This window comes from Artemia sp. Qi Xiang Cuo, chromosome 1 (genome assembly GCF_049724085.1).
Source record: "Artemia sp. Qi Xiang Cuo chromosome 1, ASM4972408v1, whole genome shotgun sequence".
Lineage (NCBI taxonomy): Eukaryota > Metazoa > Arthropoda > Branchiopoda > Anostraca > Artemiidae > Artemia > Artemia sp. Qi Xiang Cuo.
Window position 1 is genome coordinate 85,402,383 of NC_142794.1, and position 25,989 is coordinate 85,428,371.

Genomic DNA, 25,989 nt, shown 5'->3' on the forward strand with positions numbered 1-25,989 from the left:
CATTCGTGATGTTTAAAGAAAATTAAAACGAGTTATATAAAAATTCATTCTACCATTCGGGGGTATAATAGACTTGTCCAGGGTAGGTTATATGCTTCTTTCTTTGATCATTCTGTCCTCTATCTTTTTGGACTTCAGTCCATTTTAAGAAAGAATAATCTTAAAAAGAGACCGTCGGTTTATTTCAGGCATTGTAAATTTTTCACGACCCCCAATCCTGAACATTATAGTAGTAGAATAGATCCTAAATTTATGTTTGCAGATGTAACAAACAAAATTGACAATGCTGCACAGGAAGTTACCAGTTTCATCATTCTTCTCAATGATGCTTAATCCTTTAGCATTCTTGAAGGGTGCTAAAGGTTTTATAGAATGTACATTGAAAATGGAATTATTTGTATTATAATGATGAAACAAGGTTTAATTTACACTTCAATACTTTTAAAGTAGCCTATATACTTCTTCGCCGTGCAATGGCCATAAATAACTATTGATCCAGTTCGAAAGCTCCTCAGTCTTTCCCTACAACCTTCCCCATGCCCTTAAATAAAAAACAATCATAGTTAGACCAAAAGAAAAATAAATCTATAAATTTTAGTCTTCCATGAAATTTAATATACCACATAGCAAAAATACATGTAAAATAAGCATAAATGATTGATAATCGATGCATGAAGTGGTGTCTAAAACTTAATTGAGAATGATTGTCGAGACTTCAAATAAGATATCTCTAAAATTATGCATAAATGATGCTTATGTAAAATAAGCATAAATGATTGATAATCGATGCATGAAGTGGTGTCTAAAACTTAATTGAGAGTGATTGTCGAGACTTCAAATAAGATATCTCTAAAATTATGAAAAATGTCTACGTTTTCTTTTGGGAGGGGTACAGACCCAGAATGCTCCCACAAATGAGTTCCTAAACCCACCTATAAAATAGTGTGTTTAAAGCACAGTTCTAGGACTGTTGACTACCTCCATCCTAAGAAATAAAGCATTTCCTTGACGATATTGCCCAAAAACCGCGTTAAAACAAGATGAAACATTTTAAAACTTTCACCTACCTAGCACATAAGGCATTGGAGCCTGTAAAACCTAACGATATCTAACCGTAATATATAAAAAACAACCAAGTCATACATTTTTCTCAATCTGATAACGATAAAAAACAAAACTGCCCCTTTTCTCCATCAAAATAATAAAAACATGATAAAATAACTCCAAAATTCTGGTTAAGCGCTCAGTTCACAGATAGTAAATAGGTACTAGGATTTTTCCCTCGCAAAATACAAAAAGAAACAAACAAACAATAAAACATCAAAAACAAAGAAAAATGCGTTCGCAGCTAAACGCAGTGTTCTCACACATATGTTTAAAAATCTGGATGAGACAATAGTCTGCGGAAAGATTCCTTATTTATATGTATATTATTTTATTATTGTCCAATTTTTTCAGATGGATTGAACCATTCTCAATCCCCTCTAGTCCTTACCCAGTTACACCAATAGCTTGTGAATATTCTTTCATGTTGATGGTCGCTACCGTAATAACAATTAATCAATAATCTCAAAAAGAATCCAAAGCTTTCTCTAAAACCTTTCACAGGAAAGAAAAAGTGATTTATTTTCCTTTATCACAAGAGTTCTCTTTAAGTAATGAAAATAGGAATAATTGCTCGGAGAAGAGATAGGGAAATGAGTATGTTATTGGAGGGAAAATAACTCAATTGAGTTTACATTTTTTCATAAGGGAGACAAAGTTGAAGACACAGACGAGGGACGATTTCTTGATCACTTTAAATTTTGCCAATCTAGGACAATGCAGTTTGTAGTTAAGAGACACAGAATTTTCAGGAAGATTAAATTAAGTAGTAGTTGTTAAGTAAATCATCATAAATATTAATTTATCAAGAAAAAATCATTCAGTACAACTATTTATCAAAACAAACAGCTCTTTTTTAATAGCAAGCTCAGACAAACTCGTAGTTTTAACCACCTTAAAAAACGGTTATGAAATATGAAGTTCAAACTATGATGATGGTACAGTGAAGTAAGAGTGACACCTGTCGTAGAGATGGGTGCCCAAAGCATTCTGAAAACGATGTACAATACCTTTGGATGATTTGCAATAGCTTTTGTTTTACATTTAGTTCTAGCATGTTCTGCTTTTGATATGTTCTCTAGTTATATATAGTATGTCGTCCTAGCTGAGTGGTTAGCGCACAGGGCTTTGAATCCTTTGGCTGTGGGGACGGGGGTTCGAGTCATCGACATACACATATTTATTGACACAGTCGACATAGCACTAGGAAACACTAAAATTGAACTGTTTACAAGGTAAATAAAAGTTACACAAGCACGAACTACAATTACTTTATGCTTTTAAGCAGACTCGTGAAAAAGGGAATAAAAGAATGCTGATACCACGTTGTGCGGCAGTAAACTGGTTGTAAATAATTTCTGAGACCACCCTGGCTAATCATGATAAAACATAAAATCGCAAAGAAAACGAGGACAATTACAGCCAGTGAACAAATTGAAAAATTATGCAAATATTTCGGTCAAGACCTCCGCTTGACCATCCTCAGTGCAGAATAAAACTAATAAAAACATAAAAAACCAAACCTTAAAATAAAAACATAAAAGTAAAATTGTCGTCCAATTCCAATTTTAGTTTTGTGTTTTTATTTTAAAGTTTAGTTTTTTATGTTTTTATTAGTTTTATTCTGCACTGAGGAGGGTCAAGCGGAGGTTTTGAACGAAATATTTGCACAATTTTTCAATTTTATCACTGCCTGTTAATTGTCCTCGTCTTCTCCGCGATTTAATGTTTTATAGTAAACTGGTTCCAACTTGTTCTGTCTTCTGGCGAGTGTGTTAAGGGGGAGGATACACCTGTGTTTTGAGATTCTTAAAATGTATTGTCAAAATTTGATTACAAGATTTTGGCGACAGTTGCGGAGTGACTCAAGTCCTAGTAATTCAACGGCCTTTTCGTCCTGGTCCTGGTGTCACTGGTTATTTGGTTTGAAACAGGGGTTAGCGGAGTGACTCAAGTCCTAGTAATTCAACGGCCTTTTCGTCCTGGTGTCACTGGTTATTTGGTTTGAAACAGGGGTTAGCGGTGTGACTAAGGAAACTCAGCCAAGAGCGACTCAGCTCCAAATTGGTACCTGGAGAAATCTGGAGGAAAAACACATGATGCGTTGGATGACGCCTCAGTACCTGCGCTACATAGACCATTGGTCAGCATATGAAAAAGTTTAAAAAAAGAAGTATTTATAGCATGGTCTTTATAAATGAAATGACTATAAAAAACTCATGCATTTCATTCATTCTCTAAATAAAAAAAGGTAAAACGGTTAAAATACTATCCCTAAAAAAACCTAAAAAAAGATTAAAACCCAAAAACTAGAAAAAAGGCAAGTAAAAGTGATTATGGGAAAAACGGTGTAGTAGTCACACTTTAACAAGGGGTATTTAGAGTAAGAATAAAAAGAGACATAGAGACGAGCATACATATAACATCACTACAAAAATGGAGTATAATACCCTTAGATGGTTTGCAATATTGCATTATGTTTAAATTTATCTCTAGTACGACCAACTTATGATTTGTGGCCTAGTTACTTGTAGCATGATTAACAAGAAATAGTTAGTTTGATTGTTTTCTTTTTTCAAAAAAAGTCATCAGCATTATTCTTTTCATAGACTGAGTATCTGTTTTACGCAAAGGAGGATGGACCTTACAAGCAATACGTCTACGCAGTACCGTTGTCCTTTATATAATACTCACTACCTGTACATATCTCAGTACAAGTTTTAACTCGGTTTCAACCTTTCGGTTCACTACGTGACTTTTATTACTACTACTAACGAAGTCGTGTCTTGGTTGTGCGTCACGCAAAATGGAACAGCGGAATTTGGAGTAACGTTATGCCATTGCATTTTTTGGTAAGTTTCAAGAATTGGCAAGTGTAACGTTTGAAAATTTTAAACATGAAGAACGTTTTTTATTCCGAGCTTCTTGGTAGAAATTATTTTCGGAAGGTACAACATCTTAACATGTTGAAGATGAACCTTGTTCAGGGAGGCCTTCATTTTAGAACGTCGATCCTGATTTTTTTTTTCTCTGACCAAAGGGGGTCGTTTACGAAGAATTTGTTCCTCCAGAAAAAAACTTCTAACCAATTTTTTATAAAAGTCGTTCTTGAAAGGACAAAAAAAAGTCCTCTTTTGGGCAAGGCCAGACGAAAAATGAATGGTCCATCATGACAACAAACCATGTCACACTGCCCCGTCAAAAACATAATGCTTTACATCTAATTGTATTTATGTTGTTCATCAACCCCTTATTCACCTGATCTCCCCCTCTCATTCCCATGTCCCATGTCTGATACCAGAAAAGAACTGGCGATTCAACATTTTTTTAAATTCTAAAAGACTGTATTTTTACAGTGCTTTCAGTTCATTTGTGTTTCATTAATTTTCTTTAAACAAGATTCAAGTTATAATAAAGAAGGCCTTCCATTACCGACTAAATATCTAATAGCTTAATAATAATCAAAATATCGTGTCTAAAACCTTATTGAGCAGGCAGGATAGCTCAATAATCACTGCAACCTTTGGATACTTCGGGTAACCTGAGCCTAATGGCTGATTTAGGGACACAGAAAATACTTCCCAAGATACCTTAAGCATTGTTGGTTGACGAAAGATAATACAGCTTTTATTAATCAAACAACGATCCCTTGAGACATTAGAACGTTCCCGAGGCTGATTAAGCATGCCGAGTCATGTTTGCATTTCTTTATACGACGGAAAGGAATCCGTGTTTACTGCTGATATGCAGATATTCTCATTAACGCTGTCTAAACAATCGTTTGAGACTTAGGGCAGTGGTTAATTAATATGCTTTAAAAAAAAATCAAACCAAACCTGCATCCTTACTACGAAGATCCTAAATATGAAGCGTTTTAAATAAGGTACCATTTGAGATTTTGAAACTGACCACGTCCTCACCCAGAGGGATATGTTCATTTCCTATAGGGAGGGCTATTAGTAAAGGGTTAAAGTAAAGGGTCAAAAGAAAAGAACACAATCTAGTAACAGGAAAAGATATAGAGAAAGATGAAAAAGTTTGTGATACCTTGGATGTGAAGGAAGATATGCTTTGTGAGGAAGCATTAGCGACAGAATTAAAATGATTAAAAAATAATGAAGCTCCAGGTGCTGATAGGGTGGTAAATGAGTTTCTTAAATATGGTGGCTCTGAGGTTAGAAATAAAATTACTGAAGATTATGAATAACTTTTGAAAAAGGGGAAGTACCTAACGATTTTAGGAAAACCTTAATTAAGCCACTTGACTAAGGTTTTCTACTTATCACCCAGAAAGGTGATAAGAGTGACTGTGATAATTATCGAGGCATTAGTCTTGTCTCTGTAGGTAGCAAATTACTTAGTAATATGATACATTTAGACTGAGAGATGCTGTAGACAAAGTTTTAAGAAAAGAACAGTGCGGTTTTAGAAAAGGTGGAGCATGTGTCGACCAAATTTTCACTCTGAGGTTATCAATTGAGAAGTGCCTGAGTTGTCAAACACCTTTGGTCCTCAGTTTTATAGATTATGAGCAAGCGTTCGATTCTGTTGATAGAAGAGCTTTAGCAAATGTTTTATCCTTGAACGGTTGTTGCAAAACCAGTTAGCAGCTGGTTTCGCATTAAATAAGGAGTTAAGCAGGGTTGTGTTCTATCCCACTTTATATGGATTATTTTGATGGAGTTTGTCTTAAGGAGCACAGGAAAGGCAATGGGAGACCAAAGAATCAAATGGGGAGGAAAAAGTCTCCTGGACTTAGATTATGCTGATGATTTAAGCATCCTAGATGAAAGTAAAATGAATGATCTTTTAGAGGTTTTGCGAGTTCAGTGCGCTCGAATAGGTTTGAAATCCTTGAAGGTTTCAATTTAATACCTTTACCTATACCTGACATATTGAAGATACGCTCTTTTCACGACCTGGACGTATATATTCTCTTTTGATTTAGATCAACGTATCCTCAACATTCCAAGAAAGTTTGAGCGTAATAACCATAGCCGTTTCTGAAATATTATAGATACAGCCTTTTGAGATCCTAGGTGCACGTGGAGTACTTTGACTTATTTCAATGTTCCCATTAATATTCCAAGGAATTTTTAAATGAATACCCTTTGCCGTTTCTGCTATATTGCAGCCACTCTCTTTTGAAGACCTTAATGCACATTTTGTCTTTTGATTTTGCTAAACACCCTCTCAAGGTTCTCCAAAAGTTTGAACATAATAACCTAAGCCGTTGCTGAGATTTAGCAGATAGACCCTATTATCAACCTGGGTAAACATAGGGTATTTTAATTTAGTCCCTATCCGCCCTAGACATTCCCTGAAAGTTTTACCTCAAAGTCTGAAAATTTAGCTCATATGCCCTTTTGACAACCACCAGCACTTCTTGAAATTCTAAGTTAGTACCTTTGGCTGTTTCTGAACCATTGCAGATACAGCTTTTAGGCAACCTGGTGCAAATAGTATCTTTTGATTTAGCTCCCCATCGCTCTCAGTTTTCCCTGAAAATTTCAACTTAATAATAGTAGGTGTTGATGAGTTATTGCAGATATGCCCTTTTTCTAACCTGTAACCACACAGTGACATCTCATTTAGTTCCCTGAACTCCCTGAAAGTTTTATACCATTAGATTTTTCGGAGATATTATACATGCACCCTTTGGATAACCATTGATGCACGGATTGTCTATTTAAAAATACCCCACCATTCCCTGTACGTCTCAACTTAATACCTTTAGCATTTCCAAAGATACTACAGATACACACTTTTGAAGACCGGGATGGGCATAGACTTATCTTATGTTGCTTAACAACACCTCAGCATTCCCTTGAATTTTCAGCTTAATACCCCAAGTCACTAAAGAGATTTAGCAGATACGCTATTTTGCAACCTAGGTGTAAGTATTGTCTTGCAATTCAGCTCCCCATCGCCCTCAACATTCCATTAAAGTTTCAACGTAATACCAAGGTTCATTTCTAAATTATTTACAGTACGGCTTTTAGTCAACCTGGGTAGAGATAGTATCTGTTAATTTAATTCCTCATTGCCCCCGTCATTCCCTTAAAATTTCAGTTTAATACCTTTAGCTGTTTCTTAAATTTCGCAAATACGGCTTTTTGACAGCTTGCGTGCAGATAGTGTCTTTTAATTTAGTATCTGGTCAGTCTCAGTGTTCCCTAAAAATTTCAACTCAATACCCAAGCTGCTCCTGAAATATTGCAGACATACCCTTTTGCCAATCTGGATCTACAGAAAAACATTTTTGACAACCTGGGTTCACACAGGGTCTTACAATTTACTTCCTCTCAGCCCTTTGTATTCCACCGAAGTTTCAAATTGATACCCACAGCTGTTCCCTTAGATATTGCAGATATACCTTTCTGGTAACTAGGACCCACATAATATTTTTTGATTTAGGTCAATAAAGGCCGTATTGCATATACAACATTTTGAAAACCTGGATGCTTATAAAGTTTTTAGGTTTAGTTCGACATATCCTCAACATCATCGGATAGTTTCAACTTAATACCTTAAAGCATTTCTGAAATATTTTAGATACCCCCTTTTGACAAGATGGATGCAAATACTGTCTTTTGATTTAGTTTCAAATACGTCTAAATATTCCCCTAAAAGTCTAAACCTAATAACCTTAATAAGACTTAATAGGATAGCTAATAAGATATTGCATATACACCCTTTTTAAAAACTGGATGCACACAGTACCTTTTGATTTTGTTCAACACCTCCCCCCCAACATTCCAACTAGTGAAAGTTTGAACTTAATATACTAGGACATTCCTGAGATTTAGCACATCAAGGCTGAGTATTAAATAAAAACTAATATGACAAGTAATTACTTACCGTCTGTTACTACAAAATAGGTGATTCCAGGCTCCTTAAATGTGAAGGAGCCAGTCATCCCTCACCCCAACCGATGATCGCAAAGGTTATCAAGCCATAACAGCTAGTTGTTACAAGTTCCTCCCTTGCCTTGAGAAATTTCTCAGTGAGATGGGGGTCAAAATATTAATGAAACATGAACAATAAATTTTAGGGTTATAGTTTTTTAGTTTTTCTTTTAAATAATTTTTTAACAGATCATTTTAGAGGAGATACTCTCCTCAGCATTCCCCTATCCCCTCTTCTGAGCAGGTAAGCATACGGGTTGGATATTTTACAACACACCTGAATTATTACTGCAATAAGAGGGAAACCCATATTCTAGGTTTAGTTCTAGTGCCCATACCCATACGAATGTACCCAGAGTACCTAGAATAATAGTACCCATACCCATACAGTCACTACTAATACCCATACTACAGTCACTACTTCACTACCAACAGTCACTACTAATACCCATATTCTATTTTTAGTCTAATAATATTACAAGAAAGCTCTACAGGCTTTACTCTCCTGTGACCTCTTTCAAACCATACTCTTCTTCTTCCCCTTTTAGTTTGATGTGCTCAACTTTGACTGTTTTTTTATAACTGAATTAGTTTTTTTGGGTGTGTTATCTATTACGGAAAGTTAATTTTGCGGCACTCTCATTTATGCTACGTAATTGGATATTTCATAAGAGCAAATGTATTTTTTTTTCGTATGTTCATGCAAAATTTTACTTAGAAAAAATATCATAGCCAAAGCCAAAAATTCATAGAATTGGGATTTTAATGTCTAATGGGGGTTACCCTAAGGATAAAGAATTAGTATAGCTTCTCGCGGCAAACTTTACTCAGAAAATATTGTTTCAAAAATTCATAGTGGGTACAAAAGAATTTAAAATTAACATATTTTAAAACATCGCAGTTTGCCAGTATTTTTCTCTTTGTGCACCAAGATACTTCCGCAACAGTAGCTGAATTTAGACTAATGGTATAAACTAACCTTATTTTTCATGCTTTTTACTTTGAAACACGATATAAAAGTTTGCAAAAGAGGATATTGAAAGCTACACACGAGACTACATAACAATAAACTCATTTTCAAACAAAGTGAAATACCTAACGCAGACATGGGCACGGGCAGTTTTTTATGGGGTAGGGACCAATTAGAAAAATTATAATTTGAATAAGAATTTCCAAGAAAATCAGAAACAATCAGGATTGCAGGGGGGCTCAGGCCCAGAGCCCCCCCCCCCCCGCTCCTGCGCAGGCCTACGAGTAATATAAAAATTAAAAAAACACAATTTTTTGAAAAAGAAATGGACCTGAAGACAAAGATCGAAGTCTATGTGGCTTGCAATCATCCCATTCTGCTATATGGTTTCAAAACAAGGTCACTAAGCGAAAAGAATAGCAATCACTCAACATGTTTGACAGGAATTGGATAAGATCCATATAGAATGGCTAAGTGCTGAAGAACCATACAAGTACCTAAGAGCCATACAGAGTGCCTAAATACCTAAGAGTCATGTAAGGGTTTAAGAGCCAAATGGGATGCATAAGTGCCTAAGCGGCACATAAAGACCAAATTGCAATATAATGCCTAAATGCCAAAGAATCATTAGTGCCTAAGAGCCACACGGAGTAATGACCACAGGACAAATAATGACCACCTGTCGAAAAATATTAAATCAAAGATTCAAGTTATTCCCCATTGTCAAAACCGAAGATTAAGACGGTTTTGAAACCTTATCAAAGGCCCTAAGCAGGTACTTGACCGCCAGTCCCTTAAATTCAAGCATCTATTTCACGGGAAAAAACTCCAACTGGGACCAAACTAAATATATAACCCTCACACTAAACATACTTCTCCCAAAGAACATTTCCCTGTCAGAATCCATCCGTCCTACAGTATTTTTAAGCCTATACCTATATTATTCGTCATCCGTTGCCTTACCTCAAAGTGTGAAAAAAGTTTCTGTTCCCAAAATTAAAGAAAGAATAACAACTTGTTATCATGACAATTCCATTTTTGCTTTCTCCCAGATTCATCGTTTATTTATATGAATCTACCATTTTTAACTACACTGTCTCTTCTTATCTTTTTTACCTGGTTTTTGAATTTTTTAAATTTTCCTTTTAAATCTCGGGACGTTGCTATATTCGCATTTAAGGTTTTCTTTTAATCTTCCTTTTCGTGTTCTGTTTTAAGCGAAAAATTCGGATTCAATCCTCCAGAACTTGAGATACTCCATTTTCGTCAATATATTTGACCTTATGCTATCTTAGATCATGTCATGCTGCAATTAACAACTCTGTTCCTGTCGGGGGTTTCTTAAAAAATAAAAAAAATATGGCATCAAATGATCTGTCCCAAAATAGAAGATCGAATACTATGGCAGAACATAATCCAGAAAACCCTTTGGGGCAAGTGGGGCAGAACAACCTGTGACTCGTCCCAAATTTCAAGTAAGGCAGTAATTCATATAAGTCGTTGATAAACTCTAAGACTTACTGTAAATAGAAACTGCAAAAGAGTCAACTAACTATTGAACAGACTGAGTTTCTTCTTCTTCTGAGAGTATACTGGATGAAGGACTAACTGTGCCATGTGATGTCGGAGATTCCTTGCATGGCACGTCTGAGACTTTGAGGATCTTCCCATTCGGGGTTACTCCTGGAGTCACTTGTTTCGAGTCTCTGAAAACGTAAAATAAATAAACAAATAAATCTTATGGATGTTAAGGAAAATATTAAAAGAATTTCCAGAGTCGAACAGAAACAAAGCGGTACTAGGTAAGTCAAACAGATTATAGAACGTAAATTCTTACAACTTAGTGAAAAGACACAGCAGCTTAAGAATGACGAACACTCCCAGCAAGGAGATAGCAGCGTTATATAGAAAGAAATATATGACAACAGTTTTTTTTTCTTTGACGACATTTAATGTAATACAAGTTATATTTAATGCATTGGTAGGGCGTAATCTGACAATGGGGACAGGGTAAAGAGTTTGCTGCCCACGTACTGTATATATGTGTTTTGTCACTATTTTACTATTATTATCATTGTTACTTTTTGGTTTACTTTATTTTTTATTACTCATTAACCATTCAACCGTTTGGTTTAGTCAGCCCGGTCTTTTTTCTTTTTTTGCGAGTAGATGCATGTTTTGACAAATTCACTATTCGATAACATTAAAAAACTATAGAAAAGGCCTAGAGTGGTGAAGTTCCCTAGGATGGATCAATCTCATTCAGAAAAATTTGAGCTAAAGCGAAAACACATAATGTGCCCCCCCCCATAAAATGGGGGCGTATACCCCATTGCATGCTATTGCAAATGCTATACCACATTTATAAGGTTATGAGCTGAAGTGAGCAGTGTTCTTACTAATGAAATTGGCAAAGGTTATATAAAAGGGCTACGCACACTCCAAGAAATTTAATAAAATAATGGTAACACAATTTGCATGTTCTGTAAAGGGCCCGAAATATGCAAACAAATTCATGCTCCATGGATGACACATTATACAGTATCAAATACTCTATTGTTCTACATACTTAGCTGTATGACTGTTCAGGGAAGATCATTGGCCTGCAAGACTTGAGAGGCCAGCCTAAAGAGGCGCCGTTATCACCATTTGCACCCACCCCCATGTGAATTGACCCAAATATGTTATGGACGCTATAACAACACGCGGCAATAAAATTGTTTTTTACTTGAATGCGATTACCACAAGCAAGCAAAAAAAAAAAAAAAAAAAAAAAAAAAAAAAAAACTTTTGGCCAAACTATCACAAAAACCAGCATAGTTAAAATTTTACCGCTTCAATAAAACCAAAATTTGATGAAGTAAAAAAAAGTACGGAAAAACAACATGGATCATATCCCGACGCAAACAATCCAAGAGGGAAAAGTAAGAGTAGAAGATCCATACCATGCAACTAAAAATGATAAACTCATACGGTAACAGTACCTACTGTTCAATTGATAGACTATTGTACCGCTCGGACATATTACAGTAAAGTAAGTTAAGCAAAACTTATATTACAATGGTCTCAGACGAAACACAATATACATATATATACATATATATACATATATATATATATATATATATATATATATATATATATATATATATATATATATATATATATATATATATATATATATATATATATATTTATATATATATATATACATATATATACATATATATATATATATATATATATATATATATATATATATATATATATATACACATATATATACATATATATACATATATATATATATATATATATATATATATATATATATATATATATATATATATATATATATATATATATATATATATATATATATATATATATAAGAATGCGATAAGTAAGGATTATTTTGTTTGAACACGATTAACACAAACCAAGGATGCATAGCTTTCCTTTTTGCCAAACTACAACTAAAATAAAAAAAAATCCAAACCCTCCATTTATGTTTCCATAAATGATAATCATTTATGTTTTATTGTGTTTTTTCTCTTAATTTGTGTTTTTCAAAGTAAATATTTTAGAAAATGTACCAAACGTCCCGACATTGAAACCAACAATACTATGAAATTCTGGTTTTCTTTGGTCTTGAACATAGTTTCTTACTTTTTTCTTCAAGCTCTTTATAGTTTTCAATAGTGGCTTCTGGATTTAGATAGAATAAAAACTCGGCTTTTCATAGATATACTAATTTTGATTGCAATTTTACCCATCTCTTTATTAAAAAGGGAAAAGAATAGACAGGTATATTTACATATAATATAATCAAACGTACTTATTTCTTACAATTCTATTTATTTACTTTCTAGTGTTCAATGGAAGTCAAGTGTTAGATAAAATGAAAGCATGGTATTCATAGATATAAAAATTTTGAATAGAGGTAGCCACCTCCCCTTCTCAAATGGATAAAAAAAATTGCCCGAATTCAGTAAACATTTTACATTCAACATTCCTTGGTCCAGTGGTCACATGTCATATAGCTACGTAGGCGGTTGATTCAATTCCCGCTTGATTCACTTGTCCTGGATTCTGCTATTTCTGTTGCTTCTTTGAACTGGGAGAGGGATCTAAATACAGAACCCCCAATGAAAACTATAGTGAACATGAATAGAAATTAAGATTAAATATGTTTATAGGCAAAAAAAAACACAAAAAACATCAGACCATCAGTTCCAGTATTGGGACGTTTGGTACAGTTTCTAAAATCTTTATAGTGGCCAAGCGCTCTGTGATAATCCAAAAAAGCGAGACCGGGTGATTACTTTGCTATAATGACCGTGAGACAAGTGCACAACATTCAATACCCTGTTAGTCACTCGTCCCTGTTAGTCACTAATCCTTCTTTGCAAAGATCAAAAGCAGGTGACTAAGACGATCGTCTCCTGTGGTCGAGCGCAGATAGTTCTTCACTATTTCCAGACCAGAAAACAAGCATTCATTGCTGAATATCGTGACAGGAAGTGTGGCAGCAATATGAAGAACTTGGATAATTTCTGAATAGGCCACTGGAAGTGTCTGGATGTTATAGATGACGTCCATGAAGTTCTTCGGCTTTGCCTCCTCCTCGAGCAAAATCCGCTTGGCAATACCAGCTTGGGCCTCAAGAAGAATCTGGTCAATGTCCATTTCAGAATAAAGTTCAGAGAATTGCTTGAGAAGCCCTGTATCCATGAATTTGGTAGAGCTGGGGTCCAGAGCTTCGAGTGTATTGAGCACTGGAAGGTTATCGGTAAACCGTCTGTCGAATTCCGCAATCAGACGATCTACAGTCTCCAGGTACTCGCTTTTCATTTCTTCCGCTAGAGATAAAGCTCTATTGCCAGATTCAACGAAGTTTTTTTTCCAAACGTCGAAGTGTTCATGAATTCTTTCAAGTGTTTGGTAATCTTTTGGGTTATTCTAGTTCGTCCCTTCTGACCCGCAGAGGAGGATCCGGTCACGGGTCTATTCACGTCAGGTACTTCAATTTCAAGACCTTCAGCAATTTCAGCAGTTCAGCTATTTCCTTCCTTGTTGCTTGAATCAAGGTAAGGGTCCTAGATATTACCAGATAAACTGCCTGAAGCTGCTCAGAAAGGGAGTTTCTCGTCCTCAGAATTACTTCCATATAGAGCAACTGGAATATCACTGTGAAAGATTACATTTTCTCTGGAGCCCAGTTGCTTCTGCTCGAGCTTCACTATCAGCTCCCTCGCTGACTACAGACAGTACAGCCAGAATACCTTCATATCGGAGTCTTATCTTCGATATTGATCGACACCAGTATGACCATCTTGTCGCAGCACTCCTTTCTAATTCCAGGACTAGCAGATGAGTAGCCTTTTGGGACTCGACAAAAAGCTGATGTCTGGTGTTGCTGTTGGAAATGAACGTGTACAGATTTTGGACTAACGAAAAAATTGAGCCAACAGTTCCAACACCTTCAACGCAGTTTGCAATTACCTATGCACATGGCAATAAATGTATATTGCTTGTGGCGCTTTCGCTCTCAGTCGCGCTTGGACACCAGAGAAGGGCCCGCTTATCCCGCTTGCTCCGTCGTAGCACTGAGCAACACAATAGTTCCAGTCGAGACAAGTTTCGCCACTATGTCGTGAATGCGTGACTACAGCAAACCGAATGCGGCTTCATATTACCAGTCGGCGTTGTAGCTAATCGAATGGGGCTTCATATCGCCTGTCGGCATTGTAACAGTAGCCTACCCAGCCATAAATGAGGTGACTACCAACTTTGTCAGAAAAGCCATAGTTTGACACCGTATAAACTACCCAACGCGGTTCAGAATAGTAACTTTGGTCCACCAGATCCCGAAACAAAAGAAACGACTTAATAAAACACAAATACTGTAGGTTACTAACTTGCCGAGCCGGTTCACTTGGCTTTTGCTTCTTAATCCATCTGTTCAGAGAAAATTGATTTTCTGCTTCTTTCTCCTTCTTCAATGCTGCCAATTTACGCTTTTGAGCTCCTGACCAACTCATGAATTCTCAATGGCTCTTCAGCTGCTGATAGTAGATAGTAAACTGGCGAACTGGGCGAATAATACATTGGTATTATTATATGGATGGCCTTACGGTTTTAAACAAATCCATTCATTTAAACTGATCTTTATATCCGCAAATTAGCTGTTTAAATTAGCTTGGTCAGAAACTCATATGTCCCTACAACTTTTGCACGACCCATTTGCACTAATTGCATTATCATACTTAATCTCACTATTATCCAAGTTAATGTACATATACATGTAGCAGTTTCAAAATTTTGACTAATTGCTAATTGTAATTTTGTTCCTGTATATTTTTTACTTTTTGGGAGGTAGCTTTGGGCCCCCAGAAAAATTAGGGTTGGCAATGGCCTACCCCTGCACCCCCTCCGAAATGGTGCCCCTGAATATAGCCTACCATCTTTTTTATTTAAATTAGGATTTAGCGAAACGAAACGACTGAATGACATTGCTAAACAACCGTTTTATGTATTCTGCTGTTAGCCTATCTGTCTTCCAGGTTCGACGGTTTGTTCAAGTAATGACCCCACTATTACTTAGTATACATGGAGGCAGGCAGTAGCGTCGTTTGGGAAGGACAAGGGGGCAGTTACCCCCCCCCCCCCAACAATTCACAAAAAAAACTATAATTTATTAAGTAACCTAAAAACTATTGCTCGTTTGATGCGTGTGCATTGTTTATTTATGTATTGTATAATATTTTTGAAATTAACCAAGTAACGTGTTTGCTAAACAGCAACTTTCCTTCACTACCTCCTGAAGAAAAATGTAATATTGAAGACTTAGGGCAGACACATATCCCCTTTACTCTTTTTTTCTTGAGTTTTCAGTATCCACTGTAAAATAAATTCCCAAAACAACTTTTTAGACATCTTGAATTCAGATTTAGGCTTGTGATTTTAACCATTGTTTTAACATTCCTTTCCCCTGAAAGATATCCCATGCCCCTTTACTTCTTGGATGTGGATCCCTTCTTGCCCCCCTCCCTCAATAAAATACAGGAGCTACACTACCGGTGGCAGGGATCAGGTTATCTACACTGTTATAATAATTTTTTGAGCACCAAAACTAACATCTATCACAAAGATTAGCAACCTGTTGTAGCGACTTCAGATCCAAAGAGACCCAACCCGGATGTCAAGGACCAAAGGAACAAGGACCATAGCTTAATCAAAAGCTCGATTCCTGTTGTAAACTGAAGGACTAAAATCTAACAAAATGTAAGAGAAAACGGAAAATTAACTAAAATACCCTAGAAATAAAGCAAACTTGGATATAATCATCCCACTGTCAAATTAAAAGTGGTTTGACTGATTTAGCGTCTTCTCCACACATAGTCAATAAGTAGTTTTAAAAGGACGTTTAGAGATAAATGTCTTTTAAATACGTTACTTATCTTCCACTTTTATCTTTATTTCAATTTTAAGTTACCCTCTAACTGTTTATCTCTTCTCGTCATTACGAAATGAAGTTTGCACAATCTGTTCCTCTCAAAAATTTTCAGTTTAGAGCCCCTTGGGCATTTGAGGACACACATAAAATTCGAAAACAATAATCTATCATAACAGAAAAAAATTACTCTGATTTCTAACTTGCACCTTTTATCTGTTCTCTTTTTCAACCAAAAGTTATCCTGTAACTGTTTATTTCTCATCATCATTCAAAAAAGGATCTCAAAATTTAAGCAAGACCCCCCCCCCTACTTCATCAAAGATATAAGAACTCCCAGTTCATGCATTCTGGACATTCGAATAATCTTATAACCGCCGAAGAGTATAATTTCCTTCAATTGAATATTTCCCTACTAGTCCCTACCGGTTCACATTAAAATACTTGTTTTCCACGTGGTCTCAGAGACAGATCGATTCTAGATTGAAAGTAGGAAAGCCGAGGGATTTTTTTTTCTCCTAAGGGCAAGTATATACCGAGTCGGCTCAGTAAATAAAGCAAATGTATTAAAAGGATTAACTGATAAGGGTTTTTATTCAAATCAAACAAATAAATAAATCAACCACCAGAAGCAAACTTTTTCAGGCTATACACCCTTCATTAAAAGGATACATTAAAAGGATATTAAAAGGATTGACCTTTTGATAACTGATAAGATATGTTTGAAAGCCCTTGACTTTTTTTTTTCCACTATCCAGCAGACATCTATATTTATTTAATATGTTGGTGGCCACTGACACAGAAAAAACACTTTGCCGAGGAAAAAACCAATAATGTAAATTTGGGCACCTTTGTCTATTTCCTTTGCAATTTTCCCTATTATAATGATTCCCTATTACTACCGTGTCAACCGGGTTGAGATTGATAATCAGGGGTGACATTGACAAAACCATAGATAAATGTTTCTTTCGACTTTTGACGACACGTGGTGTGACGAAAAAATCTGAGGAAATTCTAGATGGCTCTTTAGATTATCTTCGTCAGTCAGTGTGGAAATGGCGTCCATCGAGTAAAGAGTATCTGTTTGTGAACTGGTTGTACAAAGTAAGTACTTTTCATTATGTTTAGGGGTACTGAAAATTTGTCTGACTGCGAAAGAACAGGTGACTGCGTTTTTGTTGTGGGGCATTAGTAGGCTTGTAAATATGATCAAAAAGCCGACCAGTAAGTATTTAGGGATTTACCTTAAAACGGAAGGAGACGGGTGAGTTGTCAAAGTCACCCCTTGGAAGAAAGGGTATTTTCGGGGGTGACTTTGACAGTTACCAAACTTAAACGCGTACGGCGGAAGGTTCTAAAAGAATATAAGACGCACTATCTAAACAAGTTCACAGTTTTCAAAGAGCACTTTAAGACCTAAATCGCTCGACTATTGGATGAGATGGGGGAAACATCTGCAGAGGCTATAGAAAACAGATTCAAGGCTTGTTTAGTATTTCCCATAAACAAAGATGCCGTCATTGCAAAAATACCCTGGGATGACTCAACTACAAGCTACGCTGTCGAAACTGTCGGACAAGCATTTACAGAGATACTTCCGGGTATGCGCTATGCAAAAGATGACATTGCTTCACAGTATCGGCGTCGAAGATTGGAAATCACACCAGGAAATAGTTTTTTGTCTGAAGACGTTATAAATTCCACAGCCAAGAGGAGGGAAAAAAAGAAAGGGAAGCGGACGATTAATGCCAGAGACAACGGTGGCTCTGACTCGGATGATACTGTTCCTGACGAAAGTCGAAGGATGTCGATAAATTTGAAGAGAAAATTCTCAGGCTGTTCAAGATGATGTCATTTCTGACAGTTTACCAGAGGACCCTCAGTTCGACGATGGTTCAGACTCATCAGCATGGGACCTGCAGAAGACCCTGACAGACAGGGTCAGGCTACGGACAAGCAGTTACCTGTCTGACAGTTCGACCTGACAGACAGGTCGAAACTGTCGGACAAGCAGTTACAGAGATGCTTGCACGTATGCGCTATGCAAAAGATGACATCGCTCCACACCATCGGTGTCGAAGATTGGAAACTACACCAGGAAAAAGTTTCTTGTGTGAAGACGTTATAAATGCCACAGCCAAGAGAAGAGAAAAAAGAAAGGGAAGCAGACGACTAGTGCCAGAGACAACGGTGGCTCTGACTCGGATGATACTGTTGCTGACGAAAGTCGAAGGATGTCGACGACTTCGAAGAGAAAATTCTCGCTTGTTCAAGATGATGTCAGTTCTGACAGTTTACCAAAGGACCCTCAGTTCGACGGTGGTTCATACTCTAATATGAGCATGGAACCTGCAGAAGACCCTGACAGACAGGGTCAGGCTATGGACAAGCAGTTACCTGTCTGACAGTTCGACCTGAAAGACGGGTTTAAACTGTCTGACAAGCAGCTATAGAGATGCTTGCGCGTATGCGAAAGATGACATCACTCCACTGCGTCGGTATCGAAGATCGGAAATTACACCAGGAAAAAGTTTCTTGTGAGAAGATGTTATAAATGCCACAGCCAAGAGGAGAGAAAAAAGAAAGGGAAGCAGACGACTAGTGCCAGAGACAATGGTGGCTCTGACTCGGATGATAATGTTCCTGACGAAAGTCGAAGGATGTCGACGACTTTGAAGAGAAAATTCTCGTTTGTTCAAGATGATGTCAGTTCTGACAGCTTACCAGAGGTCCCTCAGTTCGACGCTGGTTCAGACTCTAATATCAGCATGGGACCTGAAGAAGACCCTGACAGACAGGGTCAGGCTACGGTGGGGGACCTTTGTTCTGATCAATTTGGCTAGAAAGAGGTCCACATCACAATACGTAGCCAGAGCTGACAGACAATTTCATCCGGGCGAGGATGAAAAAAAACACGCTGGAATCGACATCGAGTTGGAAATTACATTTCTAAAGCGCGTGAAAAACGTAATGTAAAAGCGCTTCTTCGAGCTACAAGTTTATGCTGACAGAAGAAATAAGCTGTGTCTACACAAGTCAGGTAGAAATGCTGTTGCCAAAGCCTTCTAAGGTCTTGGCACCTCAACAACCTCTAGTCAGTTGGTTTTTAGGGTGTATCTGTCTGGTTTTATGATCTCCTAGGGTTATTCTTTTACTGAAGCAACTAATTTGGTCAGTTTTGAAGGCTGTTTTTTAGTTGTTTTTTTTTCTAAGATTTTTGCAATAACTGATGTTTTTATCGCTTTTGATGCATTTGATACCAATAAACGAGTTATAGCAAATCTGACTGTGATAATCAATATTATCGTTAAAAATCCAGTACTTGCATAAGAGATGTAATATTAAGCGTCTCATGCTGCCATCTCGTAGCAAAAGTCGCACTTTTGGCACTAGTTTCAGATTTTTTTGGCCACCCTGGTAACTCCTAGAGGGCCTTAAAGTTGAAATCTATGTAAAAGTCACCCCGGTTGACGGTACTTAAGATCTTACATTAAAGAACATAATTTATAGGTTTATCATTACAGATTAGTATGAATAGATCGTAATCACCAGTCTTCACTTTTAACGATTGTCGGAAGTTATGGCCAACGAGGTGTGACTATTTTACGTCTATTCTGTGGCTATTCTTCGAAGTATGGCTGTAAAATGTTTGAGAATGGTGTTTCCAAGTGTTATTTTACGCAAAAAGGGATACCTGTTAGAAACCCAAGGAGTAAAAACACTGAAGCTTTGTCCTCCAATTTCAAGAGCCGAAAGATGTAGGATATACGAAAAGTCTTGTTCTCAGAATCAGGTTGCCAATCCAGTTATGGATAATTTCTGACAGTTGATCAATCAGAGAGTTTATTTTTGTCTTGTCCTGGCTCTTTTTGTGCTACCTGTTATCAAAACCATTTTCCGCGGTTTTCATCCTCCCATCTCTACGAGCCCCCCCCCCCCCCGTATTTCAATATATGACCAAATCTAATTGACTCCATCGACAACAACTGATACATAGCTTATTTCGATTTTGAAGCTGCTTTTTTTGTAGGGGGAGGGGGCACATACACTCACAAATTTCAAAAAAAAATATGTTTATTGTATTTTCATAGCGAAATTCAAGAAAAAATCCCCCCCCCCAAGATCTTTAGTATTTCTGAACTGATTCCCAAAAACTTCATTTGCTAGTTCATCTGCTAGTTTTTTTTAGGTATAAAAGAAATTTTGTCTAGAAAACAATGGTTGACCCTATACTGTTTGCCCAACATTCACTTTATTATGGTTGCAGCATTAGCTGCAACCTAGTAAAGAGCTAACGACAGCCCATAGTAACCAGAAGTAAAAAAACACGTTTTGAAAAAAAACTGCCTAGTGAAAAATAATTGCCAACTGACACTGATTTAGGAATCGTAACTATTATTTCGCTTTGTTTTAAAATTACAGGTTTATTACGAAAAGAAATTTAGGGTGATATAAAAAAAAGCCTGAAACCACTCGAAAATTGAGCCAGATCAAAAAAAAAAAAAAAGTGTACCATTGGAATCAGCATGATCGAAAAACTTTTACAGGTAATTACAGCCCCCCACCTTGAACAACAAGGAAAATCACTTTTTTGCATGAGTAGCACTGATCTGTCTCCTGTTTTTTATTTATTTTTTTCTAGCAGGGCTATAGGGTGACCAGAACATCATAAAAAGAGGTTTAATAGCTCATCCGAATGGAAATTAAAGGTGCTAGTGCTCTTTTTAAGTGACCAAAAAGATTGGAGGGCAGGTAGCCCCCTCTCTCCAAAGTTCAAAGGTTCAATAACTATGGTTTTGAGTAGTATGCACATAATACTTTCGATAACATCGCTAGGAAATCAACATGGCATTCTTAATGTGCTCAGATTCCCGTGATAGCTCTGCGACGTCTCGACACCCCTGGCAAGATTCCGAGCAGCTGGCAAGATTCCCAAGATTCCAGGTGTCCCATTATTTTTTTATATGATTAATCAGAGTGTGGCTGGTATAATACACCAGTAGCAATAAGTGGAGCCCCTCGCACCTGTGCAATTAGGGTTCCGGGTGTTCTATTAAAGGGAACACAGCTAGCAAGACACCCTCGCACTTTACATAGAAAAATAGCAGATGATTTTAAAGTTATTCCCTGTGACATCACGCAAGCCCTGGCAGGCTTCCCATGACACCCCCAGGTGTCCCAATATATACCCTAGCAACCGCCATTTGTCTCGATTCGTAGCCATTTGCGGCATATTGTTTTTATGGAAAACGTTCCTCCCTCTAAATCTAGAAGCCCCCATATAGGACTCTAGAGGTCTATTCTGTAATTTCCTTCCCTTGTCGCAGGACCTCTAAATATAGAAGCCCCATGCAAAGCCTTTGTGTCCCAGGGCACTATAAATAGCTGGTAGAAAGAAAATTCTACATCAGTCTTATATAATCTATTGAAGACGATACAACTTTATTAGAAAAATAATGGATAATTCTCTTTATCAAAAGGTGAGTCTCTTTTCTCTATTATTTCCTAACCCCCTCCTCCAGTCCCCATCGCGCCCTCCACCATATCATCTTGTCTATATACTCATTTTCAGCTTGTATTATCCCCTATTTACCATATAGCAACCCAAAACGTCATCCTCCATCAGTGAAGAATTAATATATTCAAAAGAAATTATTCTTTTTGGTAATAACGTTATTCGAGAAAAGTAGTCTTTTTTCCCCTCAGATGTTTATGCATGAAGTGTCAAATCTATCGCGCACCCCTCTATCTAAATTAAGGAAAGTATCGGTGAACAGCAAGGGTGGTTTTTCCAGTTACGATTCTCTGCAACATTGACGCAATAAACCTTACGGGGACTGACCTAATTTTAATCAACTTAGGTCAGTAATTCTAGTTTTATTTCTAGTAAATTCTACTTTTTGCTTTTCTTGGGGGAATGACACTAGGTGGATATTTTGAGGTCGGGATTTATATTCAATTAAATAAGTCCCTCGTGGTCTAAACAAATATTGTGCTCTAAAACTTCCAACTAATACTGTCAACAAAATTGCCGCACTAAACCTTACGGAGGAATGACCCATTTTCAATTATAATTAGGTCAGTAATTCTAGTTTTATATCTCACAACCTGAGTAATAAAACATTTGATTTCTAAGCCTCGTTTCTTCCTCGCGAATTCTGCTCCTTGCTTTCTTGGAAAAGGGGTTAGGGGGTCGAGACGAGTCTATTGGGTAGTACATGGTCTGGGTGGGTATTTCAAGGTCAGGATTTTATAACCATTTAAATAACCCCTGTATTCTCAAATGTGCGATGCCCATCGAGCGCCACGGGCAAATAACCCCATCGCAAGCTGCGATGCCTAAGCAATACAGCGCTGCGCTCTATCAGCTCCCTGTCCCCCATCTGGCTGCTGGTTCATCGATGCAAGCACCGATGCCTGAGGGATCCAGGGGCGTGCTACACCAGCCCCCTGCTCCATATCATGTGATACTCGGGCCTTCAAGAGCTGTGCAAGGTCTCGCTCATGCACCTGCAACCACATCTGACAACAATGGTCCGTCTGCACAAGGTCGTGACGCTGCTGCCTCAGCTGCACAAGCCGATGATGATTTAAATTCAAGCCAAACTATTCTTTCATAAAGATTATTTATTGGTACGATAAAAAACTTACTGCTTTTTTCTAGCTAATGTGTATTCTTGTTCTAGGAATAATGCATTCTTTTCATTATCAACCTAAGTTCTTAATCTATTAGAGGGAACCTAATAAAGACTTTTTTTAACTAAATTTTCTCGACTTAATAATTTGGTTTTCTTAGTCTACTATAATAGTGGAGAGCATTCACTTTTTCAGGGCTATGAAGGGGCATTCAAAGTTTAGTACAGGAACCATCTCAAACTTGCTCTTTTTAGTCCTAATAATGCTATTTTTCACTATATTTTGGTGTGATTAACCATTCTTATTCGTTAGAACATTGAATCTTCAGGTTACATACCAGCCCCTTTGGTATTAAAAACCCCCATCAATCCCGAGAAATACTATAGTTTACCACAGGGAGTCTAATAATGCTATTTTTCACTATTTTTTCTAGTTTACTACTTAAGTTTTTTTTTTACTCTTTCATTTCGCCTTTTCAAGCTTTGATTGAATTTTCAGTCTAATAAAAGGCATTTTTTTTATTTGTCGAAGAAACCACTCTTAGGACATCTAAATTCTTTAAAGGTATACTCGGTAGTTTTTATCAATAGTTTTTGGGATATATGCCATTACACTTCAAAAGGAATTTTTGCAGGGGGAGGGGAGAATCTGACCTAACTAGTTCTGAAGGCAGTCCCGACTGATAGTTCCATCTGCCCTTCGTAGCTAAAAGGGATATTCTTTTTCCGACCAATTTCAACATTGATCATCTCCTTACTAATCTCCTAGAAGCTGCACCAACGGAGAATGCCAGTGACGAAATTCAGACATGGGCTGAGGACTTTCTCACCAAATGGCCAGACGCACCCCCCTCGGTGAATTTTAACATTTTTAACTGCTAGTGAGGGTTTGTTACATGTATACCAGTAGCGTGGCCCAATAGATCCTTTTACATATATGGTCAGTAGTAGGGGGTCTACAGTACCAAGGGGTCACGGTACCCTTCTATGGTTCATAATACAATGATGAAGCATTCCAGTGAGTAGTATGGTGGCTATGACTACAAGGGCTCATGGTACCCGTCTATACTCATTCTTAACTATTCACTTTTTTTCATAGGACAATGTATCCCAGTTATCTAATATGCTCTTATTATTCTTCTAGGTTAGCACACCGTCTCAAGAGAACATGTTATCGCCAAAATCGCAACTTCGCGCCAATTCGTCAGGAAGTGAACGCGAGGGGGTTTGATTGAGGGAGTGAGGCCAATTAGTATAGAGTCCCCAGACATTGACTATAATGCCATCGTGAGGGATCTCGACCTCAGCAGTGACTTTTTGGACCATGTTTGAGATCAAGTGCCATCTATTCAGATCGAGAGGGTGCTAAGGGTGCCCACCCCTCAGTGATGTGGGGATCAAAGTGGTGCCAGTTCACCTCCAGTATTGCCTGAATTGTATTTATAGAATGCCGTTTGCGCGATATTCATGTTTAAAGAGGTGAGTTCGGGGACCAATCCTACTCCCTCACAAATGGTGGCATCTATACAGAACCTATTGAGCAAGTCACCTTGTATGTCCGGAAGATTTGGGCGCTTCTTGAAAACCATGTTCGGGAAGCGAGGGGTAGGGACAACATTAAAGCATCCATTACGCTTAAAATGCTTTTCTTTAAATGCAAGTAAGGGTATTCTGCACGAGTATCATCTGCAAAAAAAGATGTAAACGCTTCATCCGGACTTGAAAATTTTGAGCGTGTTTTTTCTGATTGGGTGGGGGAAATTTTTAATAAGGTGGAGTTACAATGAAAATGGGAATGGGATGTTTGTTTTATTTATCGAAAAATTAGAGGTAAATATTACAAAATTTAATAAAAGAATTTGTTTTAAGAGGCGGGGCGGAGAAGGGTAACTTTAAAAAATATAATACAAATTTGAGGGATACTAAGGGTGTACAACACCTTCGTTTAGATATGGGCATGGAGTATTTCAAATATTCAGTCCTTGTTGCGGGACATAAACCTCACTTCAATGATGCTAGTAAGACGCATTTGGACGGTTTGGCGGAGAGGGAGCAGAATTTCCTAAAGTAGATTTTAAAATTTTTAAAGGGGCTTTATCCTGTAACACTTAGGGGATTGACATTTTTGAGAGGGGAAACAAGCATTTAAAGATTGGGGTTACAGTGTTGCAGTTTGATGAAGAATATGAAGAAGGAGAAATTAGTAATAAAAAAGGGGCAATATATTCCGATAGGGCTCCGTTTATTGAGTCTGTGAAGCACTGGGTATGGCTTCTTTACGAACTTGCCAAAGCTCCTGATTCAATTAGACGTTCCTAACCGACTCCCCGCATTAGTCGGCTTATAAGCGAGGGTAAAAAGCGGGAAGGGGTACCTGCTATTACTGTCCAATATTTTTGTCTAGATTTCGAAGCGAATTGAAATTAAAAAATCATTTGAATCACTGCAAGCGTCATGGGTACCAGTCCGTGGAGACGGTTTCAGGAGACAATGCCACCTTGCGGTTCAAAAGTTTTCAGAACACGCTTCTGCAAAGTAACAAGGTGACATTAGACGTTAAGACTGCACTCATGGATGTGTACGATCCATCATATTTGAGTAGTGTCAAAGAACATGAAGCCATTGCAGTCTCTTTTGCACATGCGCAAAGAGACTCTAGTAATACCATAAAATTGGTAGATTTAGTTGCGTCAATAGATGGGGAAGATTGCGTTGGCACAGCCAGGGCTGCACTTTTTAAAACGGCTAATAAGGCAATTTCACGGCTGCACCACAAGCATTATCCAATGAATTTATCCCCAGAAGACGAGTTGGCTATTAAATATCAAGATATTTGTTGGGTTTGTAAGAAAAATTATTGAAGGGGATGCGAGAGTTTACGACCATGAACATTTCTGTGAAGAAATTTCACGAAAG

General features: G+C 37.3%; 1 protein-coding gene across 1 annotated transcript in view; it reads right to left on the reverse strand.

Annotated features, from left to right (window-relative positions):
• Positions 1 to 25,989, reverse strand: part of tipE (temperature-induced paralytic E) — a 48,386-nt gene that overhangs the window by 6,658 nt on the left and 15,739 nt on the right. Inside the window, exon 2 of the mRNA XM_089096579.1 lies at positions 10,504 to 10,688. Coding sequence (XP_088952705.1) covers positions 10,535 to 10,688 — 154 coding nt within the window. The 3' untranslated portion in view covers positions 10,504 to 10,534. The remainder of the gene's footprint in view (positions 1 to 10,503; positions 10,689 to 25,989) is intronic.